This window comes from Plasmodium berghei, assembly GCF_900002375.2.
Source record: "Plasmodium berghei ANKA genome assembly, chromosome: 8".
Lineage (NCBI taxonomy): Eukaryota > Apicomplexa > Aconoidasida > Haemosporida > Plasmodiidae > Plasmodium > Plasmodium berghei.
The window spans coordinates 242,233-259,677 of record NC_036166.2 but is presented as its reverse complement, the minus strand read 5'-3'; the positions used below and the strand labels follow the sequence as shown (position 1 = coordinate 259,677).

The 17,445-nt window shown below is 23.9% G+C and overlaps 4 protein-coding genes across 4 annotated transcripts; all 4 read right to left on the bottom strand.

Moving 5' to 3' along the window:
• Positions 1–1,331: 1,331 nt before the first annotated feature.
• On the bottom strand, positions 1,332–4,112 carry PBANKA_0804900 (E3 ubiquitin-protein ligase, putative; the record flags this gene model as incomplete). Its single annotated transcript, XM_034564199.1, has 1 exon — positions 1,332–4,112. The coding sequence occupies one exon, from the start codon at positions 4,110–4,112 to the stop codon at positions 1,332–1,334; it is 2,781 nt and encodes a 926-aa protein (XP_034421019.1).
• Positions 4,113–5,903: 1,791 nt separating this feature from the next.
• On the bottom strand, positions 5,904–6,677 carry PBANKA_0804800 (mediator of RNA polymerase II transcription subunit 10, putative; the record flags this gene model as incomplete). The annotated part of the gene is made up of 1 exon (XM_034564198.1): positions 5,904–6,677. The coding sequence occupies one exon, from the start codon at positions 6,675–6,677 to the stop codon at positions 5,904–5,906; it is 774 nt and encodes a 257-aa protein (XP_034421018.1).
• A 987-nt stretch (positions 6,678–7,664) lies between these two features.
• On the bottom strand, positions 7,665–11,957 carry PBANKA_0804700 (conserved Plasmodium protein, unknown function; the record flags this gene model as incomplete). Its single annotated transcript, XM_034564196.1, has 1 exon — positions 7,665–11,957. One exon carries the CDS (start codon positions 11,955–11,957, stop codon positions 7,665–7,667), a length of 4,293 nt encoding a protein of 1,430 aa, XP_034421017.1.
• Positions 11,958–14,481: 2,524 nt separating this feature from the next.
• PBANKA_0804600 (AAA family ATPase, putative) lies at positions 14,482–16,431 on the bottom strand (the record flags this gene model as incomplete). The annotated part of the gene is made up of 1 exon (XM_034564195.1): positions 14,482–16,431. One exon carries the CDS (start codon positions 16,429–16,431, stop codon positions 14,482–14,484), a length of 1,950 nt encoding a protein of 649 aa, XP_034421016.1.
• Between the last annotated feature and the right edge of the window lie 1,014 nt (positions 16,432–17,445).

Sequence of the window (17,445 nt, the reverse complement as noted above, 5' to 3'; positions counted from 1 at the left end):
TGAAGGTAAGGAAAATACAATATATACACAAAGAATGTGAATAAAGTAAAGAATGCGAATTATTTATAGTCTGAAATGTTACATAAATATATTCACGCGTGTGCCTACATACATGCGCTTATGAATATATAATTTCCTTCCTTGTTATTTTAGAGAATTTATATATTAATATAATTTAATTCACTTTTTAATTTTATTAAGTAAAATTTTATTCATTTTTTTGTACTTTTCTATGCTTGTATTTTGAAACAGTTACTATTTCTTTTTTAAATTCGTTAGCCTATTTTATTCATTCATACTATTTTTTTTCACGTTCTTATTTTTTTTATCACAAATTGTGATATTACTTATAATACCGTTTTGTTTGTTTTATTTTTATTATTAACGTTATTTATTATTTTTTTCCATTGCGTAACCCCAATAATTTCGATAAAGGTAATAAATTTGTTCCATCACTTTTTGTAATAGCTAAAAAAAATATAATAATAAATAAAAAATTTCAAGAGGAAGCGCATAGAATGGGTTTTAAAAAAGGAATATAAAGGAATGAAAAACATCGGGCATTGGCCCTTATGTGTAAAGGAGGCCTGGCCTACTGTAAAATATAGCCTTTTAAATAAATGTTATATATTTTGAATAGTAAATATTATGTATATATAGTTTAAAACTTTTAAATTTGTTTGCTTTTAAAACTTTAAAAAAATATTTAAAATAAATAAGCAACTTATGAATAATGTGGGCATAGGTGAGAAAATATCAAAATGCGCAAACAGCCATAGACATATATACGCATATGCACATTTTTAAAAAAACAAATGCCACATTTTAATTTCAGTTGTTTTAAAAACTACAAAATGGTGGAGAAATGCGAACAAATAATATAATAATAAATGTAAATAATAAAATAAATAAAGTACTATAAATTAAAATATAAAAATATACACAAAGTAACACTGCGATGTCAGTAAAGGAATGGAAGCATAATAGGAATATATGGGAAAATTGTGAATGAATAATAAAAAAAAAATATGCCTAATGCTCAGGAAACTGCAGATGCTTATAAGCGTGTGATATATGCAAGCTAGCCATATACATATGTAACTTTGGCACATGTATAATCAAGAAGAATAGTACAAATATATATGTGCTTGCTTGAGCATATGTTTTCTTTGATCATGCATAATTATCGCGTAGTGTACCAACGGTAATGTATATTTATCAAAACGAATTTGAATAAAGCAAAAAAAAAATGAAGAAAAAAAGCGGGCTAAAAGAATGATAATGCACAGGCCCAGGCCGCAAACGATCGATAGAGTCAAGGGTCAACAATCTTATTCTTCAAAGGCCCAAGGGTTTGTCTTCAAAAAATTATCAGTTGCCTCTTTAATGGCATAATTAGGTATAACCTCTCGAATAGAAAACTGTTCTCTACTTACTGGATCAAATGAGCCATTGTGTTTTACATGTTCGTACAAAAAAATTTTATCATATGTCATACCACTCGGAGTGATAACAGGTTCATTCATTAAGCACATAGATATTTTACAACATAAATAATCTGGGATCTGTTTTTTTTGGAAGGTTCCTAATATTTCTTTAAATAGATCTTCTGTTTGTTCTGTTCTTAAAAATTTTTCTTCATTAGTTATGTACCCCATTTGGTTTAATAAATTAATTTTTTCAATAAAAAATGATTGTAATTCTGCATATTTTAGTTGTTTAGTTTGTTCATCACGCAGATATATTAATTTTTTTGCTTGTAAAATATATCTATTGATTTCACTTTCGTTAGAATCTTTTAAATAGCTAGATAATGTTTTTGCTTTTGTTAATTTTTTTAATCCTTCTTCTAAACTATTTAAATGTAATAAAGTTAATCCAAGTATAAAATGAGCCTTTACGGATTCTTCTTCTAAATTTAATGCTTGTCTTGCATCTATATTTGCTAATTTCCATAATTTTTGTTTTTTATAGCATAATGCTCGATTAGTAAAATAAACATGATTTGTATTATCATATTGTATAGCTTTTGTATAATAGTCTATTGCGGATTCAAAATAACCTAATTTATAACTTTGGTTTCCTAATACTTTATATTTTTCGGCTTCTCTTTTTCTTTCTTCGGGGTTCAACATATCTAAATTTAGTGAATTATTATTTTTTTTTTCCATTTCATCATCCATGCTACTTTGCTTGCGACGATTTTTATTGTTCTTTCGGCTGGTACCCTCGTCACTATCCCCATCGCTATCTCCTTCTCGATTCCCTTGTTCATTATTATCTCCACTTTCGCCATCGCCATCGCTATCCCCTCCTTCATTTCCTTGTCCATTATTTCCATTGCTACTCACTCCATGTTGCTCGCATCTATCACGCCTATCATATATGTCATCCCCCCCGCCCCCTCGTCCATTATTTCCCTGCCTATCGTTGCTCATTCTCATGTAATTATTATTATTTTCACTATATGCATTATTATTACTAAATCGGGAATATTTTATGTCGATTTCTTGGGAATATTGATTTAATCCTCTTTGGGAATCGGTAAAATTATCACTATCGCCTTTATTATTGTTATTAATATTATTACTATTATTATTATTACCATTGCTAAAAATGGAAGTCCTTTTATTTTCTGTATTAGTATTTACAGAATTGTAGTTTATGCTGTATCGAGCATCCTTGCGATTGCTTCTATAGTCATCATGATCCCCATAACCACTATTACGGTTATTATTTAGGGTGTATTCATAATAATTTGGTCGTGTTTCAGAGATTGTATTTATACTCGAATTAGTAGTTATACAATTCTGAGTAAAACCAGATGTGGCATTCCGATCATTAGATGTATAGGTTGATATATTTTTGTTTAATTCTGATCGATAAATATTATAATTTTCTTCTTGTGCATTTTTACTAGCTTGTTCTTCTGAGAGAGAATTATTTTTTTCGCTTTTATTCCAATCACAATATGAATTTTCATGGCAATTACAAGTGCGATCATTGCTATTATTATTTATAATATGGGATACGCTAATATTCCTTTTATTAACGTTATTGTCATTTGAGCCAATAATTCTCGATATTTTATGCTTCTTCTGATTAATTCTATCGATTTGAGAATAATTAGATGGGTGGCGAGAATAAACAGATGAAGGAATTGAAGAATTGGAAGATACCATAGAAGAAACAGAACAAGATCGATTATTTTTAAATGATATTTGGTCATTGTTATTAGAAGTATCATTATTTTTGCTTCCTTGATCGTTTAAATTTATTGTATTATTTTTGCATTCACTATTATTCTTATTAATAAGTATATTTTTATTCATACTATATTCATTGTTTATATCATATTTATTTCTAGATTGAACATTGTTATTAGTACTTTTAGTATTTGAATTATTATGATATTTTGTGTTTTCAATTTTAATATTAGTTTTTCCATCAATTATGCATTTATTATAGTTTATATTATATTGTGTATTCATTGTATCGGAATTATTATTATTACAATTGTGAAGATTTTTATATACACGTTTATTATAGACGTTGCTATTCTCCTTTATGGAATTCATATCATTAAAGCTACTTTTGCTAAAGGAGTTTTTATTATCTTCTACATTAGTTTCCACAGTAGATGATATATTATTTTGATGAAATTTTTGAAAATTAATTTTATTGTATGTGTTAGAAAAATTCACATGTGTTTTTTCCTTATCATTAGTATGAATAAAATTTATAGGAACATCATTACTATTGCTGTTGTAGTTATCATATTTATGATTTTTAATGCATGTATTGTTATTCCCGTTTTCAGCAGTAGAATATCCTTTCCCATAATAATCAGGGCGAATATTTTTTATATTATTTATGTTTATACTATTCATTTCTCTAATGTTAGTTATGTGTATGCTATTATCCATTAAACTATAGTCATTCTTGCTAGTGTTATCGACAGTACCACTACTAATGCCAGTTTCAATACCGCTATTATTTTCGCTTTTATTATTGCTGTTACTTTTAATAAAATTGTTGAAATTATTCGACAAATAATTAATATTCCAGTTTTTCAAAAAACTTTTTTTTTTCACTTCCCTATTATTATCCATAACTTTTAATAAATTTTATAATATATTTTTTAGGAAAAAAAGTATCTTTATATATTTAAATGTGTTTACATTACAGGTTTTTCCAAAACTTACTGAAATATTATTATTATATTATTTTTATAACATACAAACAAAACATATATATATTTTTTTTTTGAAAATTCAAAAAATTTGTTTGTGCTATTTATAAATATATTATTATTACAGTTGCTTTTCCATAGTTTTTTATTATTTTTTTTGTTCATTTGTATTCATATTGCATATCATATGCTTGTGCCATTAAACCGCTTCCCTTCTCCCCGTTTTTATGTAGCCATTCAATTTAACTTGCGATTGTGTATTTTTGTTTATCTTATTTTAATTATTTATTTTTATTTTATTAAATTTATTATTATTATTATTATTATTATTATTATTTTTGTAGAAAAATCTTTGAATAATTACAATAAAATGCCATAAAATAAATATATATACATATATAATATATATTTGTGCAATCAATATGCGTACAATATGAATAATATACAAATATTTCATTAGTATGATTATTTGCATGAATATAAAATATAACAATGTTTATTTGTGTGTAATAATGGAAAATATTTCCTTTAAAAAATGTAGTAAAATACGTATTTTCACATGTAAAATAAGCAAATATCATACATATATTATATCCATACTCTCTTATACCATATACATGTTTCCATTCCCATTATGCAACTATCTATATATGGTTATATGAACAATATGAGGATAGCCATATTTTGGTGATACGTACGGATTGGTGATGAGTATTTACTATGCATGCTATTCCTCCTCACGCCATATTTATCGATTATGTTATATGCTTTATTTTTGGCTTTAAGTAATTTTATTAAAAACCTATAAGTAAAAAATTATATAGGCTGGACTTATGTTAGTTATATTTTATATGATACTAAATACTGAATTAAACGGGAGAGTTAATAGCAATTATTACAATAATATTGAAATCACGAAATGATACTACTAATTTATATATAAGGACACAAAACAATTAGATGATTATAAGTTTTCTATGTATACATTTATGTACTATATATAATTATACTATTAATTAAAGAATAATATGATCAAAATATGTTCTCATAAAAAATAAAATGATGGGATATCACATGATAATATATATAGCGCATTTCTACAGTTTTGCTAGTGTGTGCATGCAATTAGAATTGTAGTATATTATTTGTATATATATGGAGATAAACTATTAGAATTACAAACATATTGTAAGTGTTATAAAAAGTTACTTGCCACCAATATATATATTCGCCATTCTAATGAGCTGTAATAAATGAACTCCTAAACTATTTTAGTAATATAGATATATACATGTCATTACTTAATAATTTTCTTTATTTTGTATTAAAACACTATTACTAATTTAAAGAAATACCAAACTTAAAATTAAAAATTTGCATCATTTTCCTTTTTTTTAAATATTAATTTTTGATACATTAAAAAACATATATATATTTATATCGATCAAGTTTATGTCTTTTTTATTTCCATATATAATTCATGCAATACAATCGCACACAAAAAAATAAGGATAAGAAACAAATCATGTATACATATGCTCATTTGTGCATACTCATGCCTAATTATTTAGTAAGCTTACTGCGACTACTGCTGCAAACAAGCTTTGCTTAGTAGTTTTTTTTCCATTTCCTCTAAAATACAAAGACATCAACGAACATTCATAACATATGTATATACATAGTTGTGTATATTCATGAAAGCATTTGATTGCTATTCACTCGTTACCCGCGATTCTTCTTGTTCATTTGATGTTTCACCCTCACGGGGATCCTCCTCTTTAGTCATTGATTCAATATAATTTTGAGCAAGCTCTTTAGGTATGTGTACGTTTTTATAATAATTTTTATGTGAATCATCTAAAAATGACAATTTATCTTCGGAAACAGGGGAATAAATAGGCATAACAATTTGGTTAGAATCTTCGTTAAGAATTTTATGTTTCAATGTTGCGTTAAATGTGGAAATATTTTGTATTATATTTCTGTATTTGTCGTTATATTTCTTGCATTCAACTAATAAATATTTATATATCCATACATCGGGACTCATGTAATTATCAACTGCTTTGATTAGGCCACTGGGAAATGTAACTTCATCAAGATTATTATTTTTGTCATTTATATAATTATTTATATTAATTAAACATTTTTCATATTTGTACATTTGTTTTATTAATTTTTTACAAACTTTTATTTGCTCATTATTACTTTCAATATTGTTCAAATTTGTATTTTTTTTATTTTCACATATACATGCTATTTTGGTCAACTTAGATATAATTGAAACTATTTTTTTTTCTAAATTCGTGTCTTTAAGCTTTTTGTCAGATGCGTTACTATTATTATCATCGCCTTTAAAATTTTCTTTACTTTGATTCGAATCACTGTAAACTGAACTCTTATTTTTTACTAAACTGCTTTCAGTATTACTATTTTCATTTCCTAGATTTATTTTTAATTTTATTCTTCCTTTGTTTCCCTTCATTTTAGAATATATATAAAATCCTTTTTTATGTGTATATTATAAGATGTATACTAAATATTTGGGGGCCCTATAATTACTATTGTTTCTATTTTAATTATTTGATTTTTGCTTTCCTTTTTCACATTTGCTAAGTTACATCAGAGCATCCTGGGACTGATCGAATATGTTTGTGGGTATGGCAAAAAAATGAAATTTGTGGAAATACATGCATGCTATATGCATATATATAAATACGATATACCTCGGCTTATTTATTCACCTCCATTTTCATTAGGAGAATGTATGGGGTAATATTTCAGGAAAAGGCGCAAAAATACCTGTTTTATTCAAATATTTTTTACAACAAAATTAAATACGATAAAATAGCAACAAATTAAATTCAGCTTCAAAAATTATTTTTCATAAAATTGTAATTTTATTTTCATATAAAGGCTATTTTTATTTGGAAAACATTGCAAGCATATCATATACCTACTGTTTGATTTTAATTTTTACTTTCATTTTTTTAACGCAAATAGTTATATTGTTCTAAAAAAGTTATTATATATATTTTTTACCCACCATTATATGACTTTATCTCAGCATGTCATTGGCCCTATAAAAAGGAAAAAAAAAATGACGCAAAAAAAAGGCAAAACATGAATATGTGACAACATTAACGCCCCTTCACATGCATATGAATATCATTTTTTTTAATCGCTAATTATTTTTATTTTATACTTTTTTAAATAATAACAATAATAAATGTTAAATGTATAAATTATAGATATGAAGTAATTAAGTTGTTTTCAAACGACGAAAAAAATACAAAATTGTTTATTTTAAATAGATCTCAAAAAATTGATAACACACATATTTCATGCATATATATAAACAAATATGTAAAGGTAAAAAACATACAAGCATATATATTCATGAAATGTCGTAAAAAATTAAAGCATCAAAAAAAACGACGGCAAAGTAATAAACTATAAATGACAGCATAGCTTAATCAAATGTACATTGACAATACTCCCTATAAACGGACAAAATAGACTCCATTTGTTTTTTCCAATATCCCATTTTATTTATAGATTTCATGGATAAGTCTATTAAACTTATTCGATAAAATATTTCTTTATAATCCCATGGAATATAGGCATTTATCATATGTTTTTTAAATTGTTTATATTCTTTTTTCATAAAATCACGTTTTTTTCTACTTAAATTTAGTATTATAAATGGATATTGATAAGAAGATAATTTATTTTTCCTAATACGTTTCTTCTTGTGGTCCTTTTGAGCATGATTATTTTTTTTTCCTTTATCTTTTTCTTCGGGTAAAACGATTTTAGATGAATCTTCCTCATTAATTTTTTGTTCATTTCTCAAATATTGACCATCTTTTTTATTGCTATGTTGGCTTAGAATTAACGATTTAAATCTGTTGTTCTCTAAAAATTTAACAATTTCTACATTATTAGTCTTGTTACAAGTTGGTATATATATATTAAAAATAGTGCTGTTATCACAAAAAGTTTTACTTATTAAATAGCGGCAAACAAAATATATCATACTCTTAAAAATTAGTAAAGCTTTTTTATATATATTATCATGAGTATATACTATTCGTCTTCTATTAATATATTTATCCAAATTAATTAATCCAACTTTTTTGCGATAAATTTGTAATGCATTAGTTAAATATTCGAAATGTTCATTTGTTATAAATGTTTCTTTTGATAAGAATTTATTAACTATATATTTTTTACTTTTTTTATGGTCTCTTTTAAAAATGCTTTTATAATTACATGTATACCTTTTCGCAAATTTTTTTGCGCTTTTATATAATCCGTAATATAATTTTCTTGTGTTAATTTTCATATCAGATTCTAGATAATCAAATTTATGCTTGCATAATTTATTAATGATATCTAATGCCTCAATTAGGAGTTCATTTCCAAGCATAAAATGAGCGTTTTGCAAATAAATAAAATTTTTATATTTTATTTTATATCTATATTGTGTATTCGTTTTTTTCGTATTCGTATTTTGATGTTTATATTTTAATTTGTTTCCCACATTTTCCTCGTTAAAAACATAATTTTCTATTCTCTTAATTTTTCTAATATCCACCAAATGACGTAAATGCTTGTTTACATTAAAATAGTGATTTTCCTTAGGCATAAACATATCCTTCAAACTTGATTTGTAATACATAAAATTTGAAAAAATATGTTTTTTTTTTTTTAAATTAAATAATTTTCCAAAAATATCTATAAAGTCCATCATAAAGTAAACTAATTGTATCTGTCCTGCACTGAAAGAATGGAAATACAATATTTTATAAAATATATTTTTTTCATGGCTTATAACATTTGTTAAAATTAGTAAGTTTAAGGTATTTTTATTGATTTCAGTAACTTTTTTATATGCATCCAATGCATTGTTATTATTTAGAACTTGTTTAATCATATTTACAGAGCCAACGTAATTGTTGTTATTATTCCACCCAAAAATACTACCACTGAATAAATAACGACAGCTACCTATATCACATATATAAGCATTTTTTAACGCATAAAGCAATCCATTAAAAATGTTACGAAATTTTGATATATGAACTTTTTCATCGATTATACTTTCTTTTATGGTGTTAAGAATTTTTTTCAAATTATATTGCAATTCTTCAAAATATCCCTTAATTGCTAAATTCATTTCATTTGTAATTAGGGTGTTATAATAATAATTTGTTTTTATTTGTGTATCATATATATATAGAATATATTTTTTAATTTTTTCTTCATACATTTTATGCAACTCCTCTTTTTTTATGTCAAATTTTTGTTTCCATATTGGAAATTTGTTATTTTTTAATTTAATTAATTCATTTTTGTAAACATGGAAAAAATGTTCACACGATTTTTTTACATTTAAAAGCATATCATTAAGAATTTTTATATTATATTTTGTATTGGAAACCAAATTACTCAACAAATCTGAATCATTTAATAATTCTTTATTTTGCATAAAAAATTGAAGAACCTCACTTTTGATTTTTCTATAACTTAATTTAATATTTTTTTTTCTAATTTTTTTATGATTAGAATATTCTTTAAATTCATACTGAGCCAATTCCTGATTCCATATAGTTTTCCCCTTTACTTTATTTTTTTTCCATCCATTAGAATGTAATTTATCGTCTAAATAATTTCCCAAAATTAAACGATATCGTGTTTCAAATAAATAGCAAGTTTTTTTATAAAGAGATAGAAAATTTAAATAATAAATATCTTTATATAATTCACATATATCCAATAATTCATCTACACTGCTTCTATAATTTTTTTTTTTTAATGAGCATAACATTTTTCTAAGTTTGCAATCTGCACTTTTGTTCATTACATATTTTAAATAAAAATTATTGCTAAATATATAATTTTTATAAGCATATTTTACATGTTTTGGGACAAATAAATGTCTTTGAGAATAATCTATTATATTTTGTTTATTCTTGGGCATTCCCCATGACATTTTCATTTGAATTTTATTTACCAAGTATAAAACAGTCTCATGAAAAACATTTGTATAGTTATCTTCACCAACATATATTTTTTCAAAACTATCAGTTTCACCTGAGCATGTAACCACATTTGCTTTATTAATGTTACTAGATATAGTGTAATTATTAACATTATTGTTTTTTTCTTTTTTTTTTCCAATATAGCATGCTATACTACTATATGAAGAAAAAACAGGATGCTTGAAATTTTCCAAATTGAAAGGTGTTAAACTTTTTTTTCGTTCTTGTTTTCCCCTTAAATAGTTAAAATAAAATTGAATGGATTTTTTTTTTTTTTTTTTTTTCATTTCCCAAAATGCATTATTCTTTTCATTAATACTGCTATGCCTTTTATCATTGTTTCTATTTAAATAATTTGAATAATAGATAAACTTTGAAAGAACTGTGCTTTCCTCCTTTTTGTTATTTATGTAAATGTTCATATTGTTATTTTTAGACAAAAAAATATAATTTAAATTCGTAAAGATGTCCTTGAAATTAAGATTAAAAAACTCACTTGGCTCATATAAAGATAACTGTTGTATATTTTTATTATTATTTAATTTTATTATTTGGTGGATATTATATTTGTCTATCATATCATTATAATCTAGGATACCACATTTTAATTTTAATTCAACGCTAATATAATTATCGTGAAAATTCAAATATTTATTGTCTTGATTTTTTTCTTTATTGCCCTGATTGCATTCTTGTGAAATTGGAAGATATTCTTTCTCATTTTTTGTTTGAGCTGTAGCAGATATCGAATCGTCCTTATTTTGTTCAATTTTTCCACTATTTTCATCATTCGTAGTTTGATTACTAATTGAGCTTAATAATTCTAAATATGGGGGTATGAAGAATAAGTTTTCCTCTACATATCCAATGCTATACCTTTTTAAATTATTATACCAAACAAAATTATGAAAATTATAAATTTCCTTAAACATATATTGATTTGTTGTTATGCGTTTTTTTTTTTCCTTTTCTTGATTTTCTTCGTATTCTTCTTTTATTTTTTTTAGCATATTTATATAATTGTTATAGTGTGTCAATATACATTTCACGATATAATATTTAGTAAGGCTCATAAGATATATTTGTATATTTCGAATAATATCAGAAATTTGATTTTTATAAATATCGGATTTTTTAAATATTTCTATATAATTATAAATAAGTTCTAATAGTTGTTTCATTTTTGTTTGCAATCGTTTGACAAACTTTCCCACATTTTCAACAATGTCGAGATTAACTTTCTTTTGGTTTTTAATGATTAACTTTACTTGATTTTTTATATAAATTAGTATTCTTTTAAAATTGTAATGATCTAATATATCTTTTATAAAATCAGTAAATTGTGAATTAAAAACAACAAAATTATTATCAACTAAATAATGGTCATCAAATATTTGCTTATTATTATATGTTAACTTTTTAACCCAATAATATTGTAACATGACATTTAAATAATTTATATCATTGTCTTTTAAAATTTTTATAACTACATTTTTTATAAATATATCACTAAAATAATGTATGTATTTAAATATGTCAATATAAGAGTATAAAATATTTGTGCTTAATAATTTATACTCATAGTTAATCATATTAAATCTTTTATTTGTTAGTATTTTGGAGTAATAATTATAAACTATATGTTTATATCCTTCTTCCTTTTTTTTAACCACAATCATTTTATTCCCCTCACCAACTATCTCTAGTGAGTTTTCCATTTTGTCAAATATTTATATCATAAATTAAGCGATTGATGGTATATGTTGTTTCAACTATAATACAGTCAATTCTAATAATTGGATTTTGTGTCCTCGTATGTTGTATTTGCAAATAAATAAATTTATGTAACAGTTGTGAGCAAATCAAATTTGAGTAAAACGTGATATATACAAATTGTATATTTGGTCTATTAAAAACAGCTCACAGAAATATATTTTAATCAATAAACATGAACTGAATTATTTCCTTTTGTTTTGATAAACTTACCAAATATATAGCATTTTTTAAAAGATGCTTCATCGAAAATGCAAAAATTATAAACATTAACATAAACGTATAGGCAAACACATAAATGAATAGGTAATATATACATTACTAGTTGCTTGATTACAAAGAAATTACAATAAAACAAATAAAATTGACATGATAAAAAAAAGAAAAAATAATAAAAATGAAAGAATATATAAAAAACAAATGATATGGTATTCCGTCGCTATATATAGAAACATTAGCGTATTTAATTTTATATAGGAAATTATAAAGGGATGAGAAATGTTTTTTCCTTAACAAACTAGTTTGGCCCTTTTTTATTAATATTATTTTATTATTAGAATATTAAAAAATATAAAATAAAATATAAAATGAATGTGAAATATTAACGCACAATTAAGCGTGTAGGAAAATAGTATATCTATTAAATAATGGGCATATTACGAATTTTACCAATCACTATAGGTTTTTAAAACATAAAAAAAATACACACATCGTCTATTGAGTACAAAGATTGTGGGAAAATATAGTAGTTAATATAAGTACAATGTATAAACATATATACACTGTAAAGGAATATATACAATATAAAGGAATATATACAATATAAAGGCATATATACAACATATAACTGGGCGGACGAAAAAAGAAAAGTTTCTTTTCAAAAAATTGAAAAATAAAACACGAAAACATTTAATATATGTTTATCACATACCTTAAATATTGCGTTTTCCATTTTTTTATTATTACCATTTTAGCATAAAAAAATGTATATCATGTTATTATACTTTTTTATTTTTTCATCACATTTCGTAATGTATATATTTTTTAATTAACGTACGTAATTTTGTGTTTTTTTCCTTTTTTAAAAAACATTAAACTAAATTACATCGCTAAATGAAAAAAAAATTATAATAATAAATTGGCTACGATTAATAAAGCAATTAAGCTATATATAACATGAAAACAATTTTCTTTATTATATAATAGCAATGTAAATATATTTTTTGTATATTTTTTAATATCTCGTAGAAAAAAAAAACTATAATTTCAGCGCCACTGCAACTCTACATAAATTATGTATCGTATGCATACATACGTAACGATTTTTTTTTTCTTGTATCATACTTATTTTACAAGTATATTTTTTCTATATTTTATTATTTAATTTTGATTATGAAAATAATTTAATCCAATCATGGTTTTATTTTCTAGGCGTAGAAATAAAAATATTATGTATACAATTAAAAAAAAAATAATATATATGGCATTGGTTGGTGGGGAATATATTCGATTTCATTACATAAAATATTTTTGTAAAAAATATGAATTTTAATCTATGTTATTCACACGTATTTAATATATTTATAATAATATATTAACCAGTTTTACTCTATACCCTGCTATTTTATTTTGCCATGAAAAAATAGAGGAATGCAAAAAAGACTAAAAATATGCACATACATACACATATCTTCCCTAAATATATTTTATTAGTAAAAACTTGTTTTTTCTCTAAACGATATATACAATTTTAGTATTGGATAACGGTTTCCCATTGAAAGCACCCTTTTCTGACTATATTATGATTTCAAAAAAAAAAATTAATGTTGCTATAAGTGGTATACATATATATATGCTATTCTTAGGCCTCTAAACATATATGCATATTAAAATATTTTGGAAGGTGAAGCGAATCGATGCGTGGCGAATATGCATACGAGCATATGCGTATATGTAATTTTTTTTTCCATTATAAAAGACATTTTTAAAGGGGATATATATGGTTGAAAAATAAAATAATAATTTAATAAGCGTTTATAGAGTTTAAAAATACAAAATTATAGAATAAATATAAAAATGAAAAATTGTAATAAAAATTAACAAGCATATGACTTTTGTATGCACGTATAACAAATATAATTAAAGGTAAATTAAGCCGCTTAAATATGTATCTATTAAGAGTCAGCCCCAAATATGTTCAATTATAGTTTAGCACTTTTTGTTTTAGGGTTTATAAGCCTTATGCTATAAACTCGTGATTATATTCCTTTATTTTACACACAAAAAAGTAGGCCAATATGCTGACCAATAGAACTATTTTGTATGATAGGTGAAAATAAGTGGAAAATAAAAATTACATTGTAAAAAAATAAAATTGTAAATTATCGTAGCAAAAACAAACGAAACAATCAATAGATATGGCTCTTTACATAGGACATGGATTATAAAAATTTCTTCATTATGAGATTACTAACTGTTCATAGTCATTTTCTTTTCTTTCGAATAAGCTGTACTATGAGAATTACCTTTAGTTTCGGTGATTTTGTTATTTTTCTGATTATCTCGTTTCTCAGCACCTTTATTATTATCATCACCATTTTCATTAGTATTATGAGCTGAATTAAACTTAAAATTATTTTCATTTCGTTTCGAATGCATTTGTTGTTTTTCACGTTGATCAACTGAATCAAAAGAATTACTTAGATTCCATTGAACAATTAAGTCAATTAGTTCTCTTGTGACAACTTTTGAATTGCTACCAAAAACACAACTTTGTATATTAAAACATAGTTTTGATATCTGTCGTCCTGACAGACCTATAAGTTTACTAGATAAATCGCTTAAATACTGATCATCAATGTCTTTATCAATTATGATTTTATATTTTTTTAGTGGGAAAACATATTTATTAAAATATACTGAAACCATTTTTTTAATTTCATTAACTTTGGGTATATCAAAATTATATTGTTCATCAATTCTATCAATTACAGCTGCATCTAATACATCCTTACAGTTAGTAGCTAAAATTATGGAGAAACTTTTTGATTCTGTTCCTGTGTAATATAAAAAAGATGCTAATGCATTTCTCAAACTTTCTGAAAAATGATTTGATGATTCATTTCTTCCTTTTCTTAAAAATGCTTCTGCTTCGTCAATAAAAATTATACATTTTTTATTTTTCCTTTTTTTTATAAATTCAAAAATTTTATTTAATTCCACAGATGCATGAACTCCTAATGCACTAACATCACCTCCATTTATTATTATATAGTCAAAATTACTATAATAAGATAAAGTTTTTGCAAAAAGGGTTTTACCAGTTCCTGGGGGACCATGTAATAGTATATTTTTCAAATAAAGATCATATTTTTTTGAATTTTGCATACTATTAATAGACCAAGTTAATTTTTCTTGTAATTGTTCATTAAGAACAATTTGGTCAAATATATTTCCACTTCCCTTTTTCGAAGTAGGATTGGTTCTTTGAAATAATTTATTAATACGATGTATATTTTTTTTTAAATTGAATATATCAAAAAAATTATTTATATGCCACAAAGATGTTTCTCTAATTAATTTGGGCTTCCCTAATTTTGTTTCAGCATATGATCTAATAAATCTAGTTGTATGTTTAGTAGTATATATTCCTACAGCTGTTAAAGTAACAAGTGAGGCAAATCTATAAAGTTTTTCTTTATCGCTTAAGAATAAAAACATTGAATTATTAAATTGTTCAAAATATTTATTTATGCTTTCTAATTTTGTTTTTCTTTCTTCATCTGCTTTCATTTTTAATGTTTTTAGATGTATATCTAAATTTTTTCTTTCTCTTTCTATTAATCCTTTATTTTCTTCATGAATTTTCGCTTTCATATTTTCTCTTTCTAACAATTTTTCTTCTTTTATTTGTTTCATTTTTAAATTTAATAATTCTAGTTCATTTCTTTTTCGAATATTTTCTTGTCTTAAATATTGTTCATGCTGAGTTTTTAACCAATCTTCATTTTGTTTTTGTTGATCTAATAATTTTTTTTGATATGCTTCAGCCTCTAATCTTGTTTTATATTCAGCTGTTATTCTTTCTTGCTCTTGCTGATAATTTATTGTTTTTCTCCTTTCTTCATTTTCTATTCTCGCTTTATTACTTAAATATTGAGCCTTTTGTAAGGCGATTTCTTCCATTTGTTTTTCAAATTCTTTCTGTTTTGTTAACTCTTGTAATTTTATTACTTCAAATGCTTTTTTAGAATTCGATGATTGATCCAGTTCTTTTAATGCCTTTGCTCCTCTCTCTAAAGCAGTTGGGTCAAAATTACCCGTGATATGATTTGCCTCTCCCTTATTATCTGTTACATTATATTTATCACTGATCGATGGTCCTGAAACCATCTTCTTAGAAATATTTGGGAAATTCATTTTTATGGAAATTATTAATTACACAAAAGGAAAAAGAGGCCCAAATCAACTGTTTATATGATATTACTAATCAAATTATTCACAAAAGACGCTTTTGTTTGAAAAAAAAAAATATATATATATATATATCCTTGTATATACAAACTCCTTTTCATAAACTTGATAAAATATTTTCCCTGTTACTGCTATAGTTCAAATAGTCGGGAAAACGTATATAATATGTAGATATGTATATTCATATGCTCACGGTGTTGATATAAAATAGTTTCTATTATATAGTTTAAAAAAATTATTTTTTAAATAGACTAGTCCCTTCCATAGTATTTTAATTGTGATTCTTCGTGAAATTTTTCCTTTTGTTATTTTTATTTTTTTTTTTATCATTCGTTTTTTCTTTTTTTAAATGCCACTTTCACAGGGAACTCCAAGCATTGAATCACTGAAATTATTCTGATACCAAAAAATATTTATTAAAATTTAACATTTTTTATATAATTATTCTATTAGTCTTAAAAAATTAATGAATGACAAATAAAATGTTGGCCATCTATATATATATATATATTAAAGGGTAAAATAATATGTTATACACAAATTTTTTCTATTTATATTTTTATATTTTATTATTTTTTATGGTTATAAAAAATGCATAGTTTTATATATATTCAAACTACAAAAATGTTTTTTTATTTTTTACGTGATTTATAGCTTTAGAGGAAAATTAATTCTTTAAAAAAAAACAAATATTTGCATATAATATTTTATGCATCCTCAATATATGTAATCGCTCAAATTTTTAATCTTTGCATATCAACTTATGCTGCCATATTTTTTCCACCATCATTCTATATAAAAACGAATTTTTTTTAATTCAGCCAAATTATCGCGAAAGGGAGAATTTTATATTTTTTTTTTCGATTCTTTCGCCTTTGTGTTTATTTATCACATTTGTTTTTCACAGACATACAGTTTATTACTTGTTTTTGTTCTCCATTTTTTCAATATGGTATATAA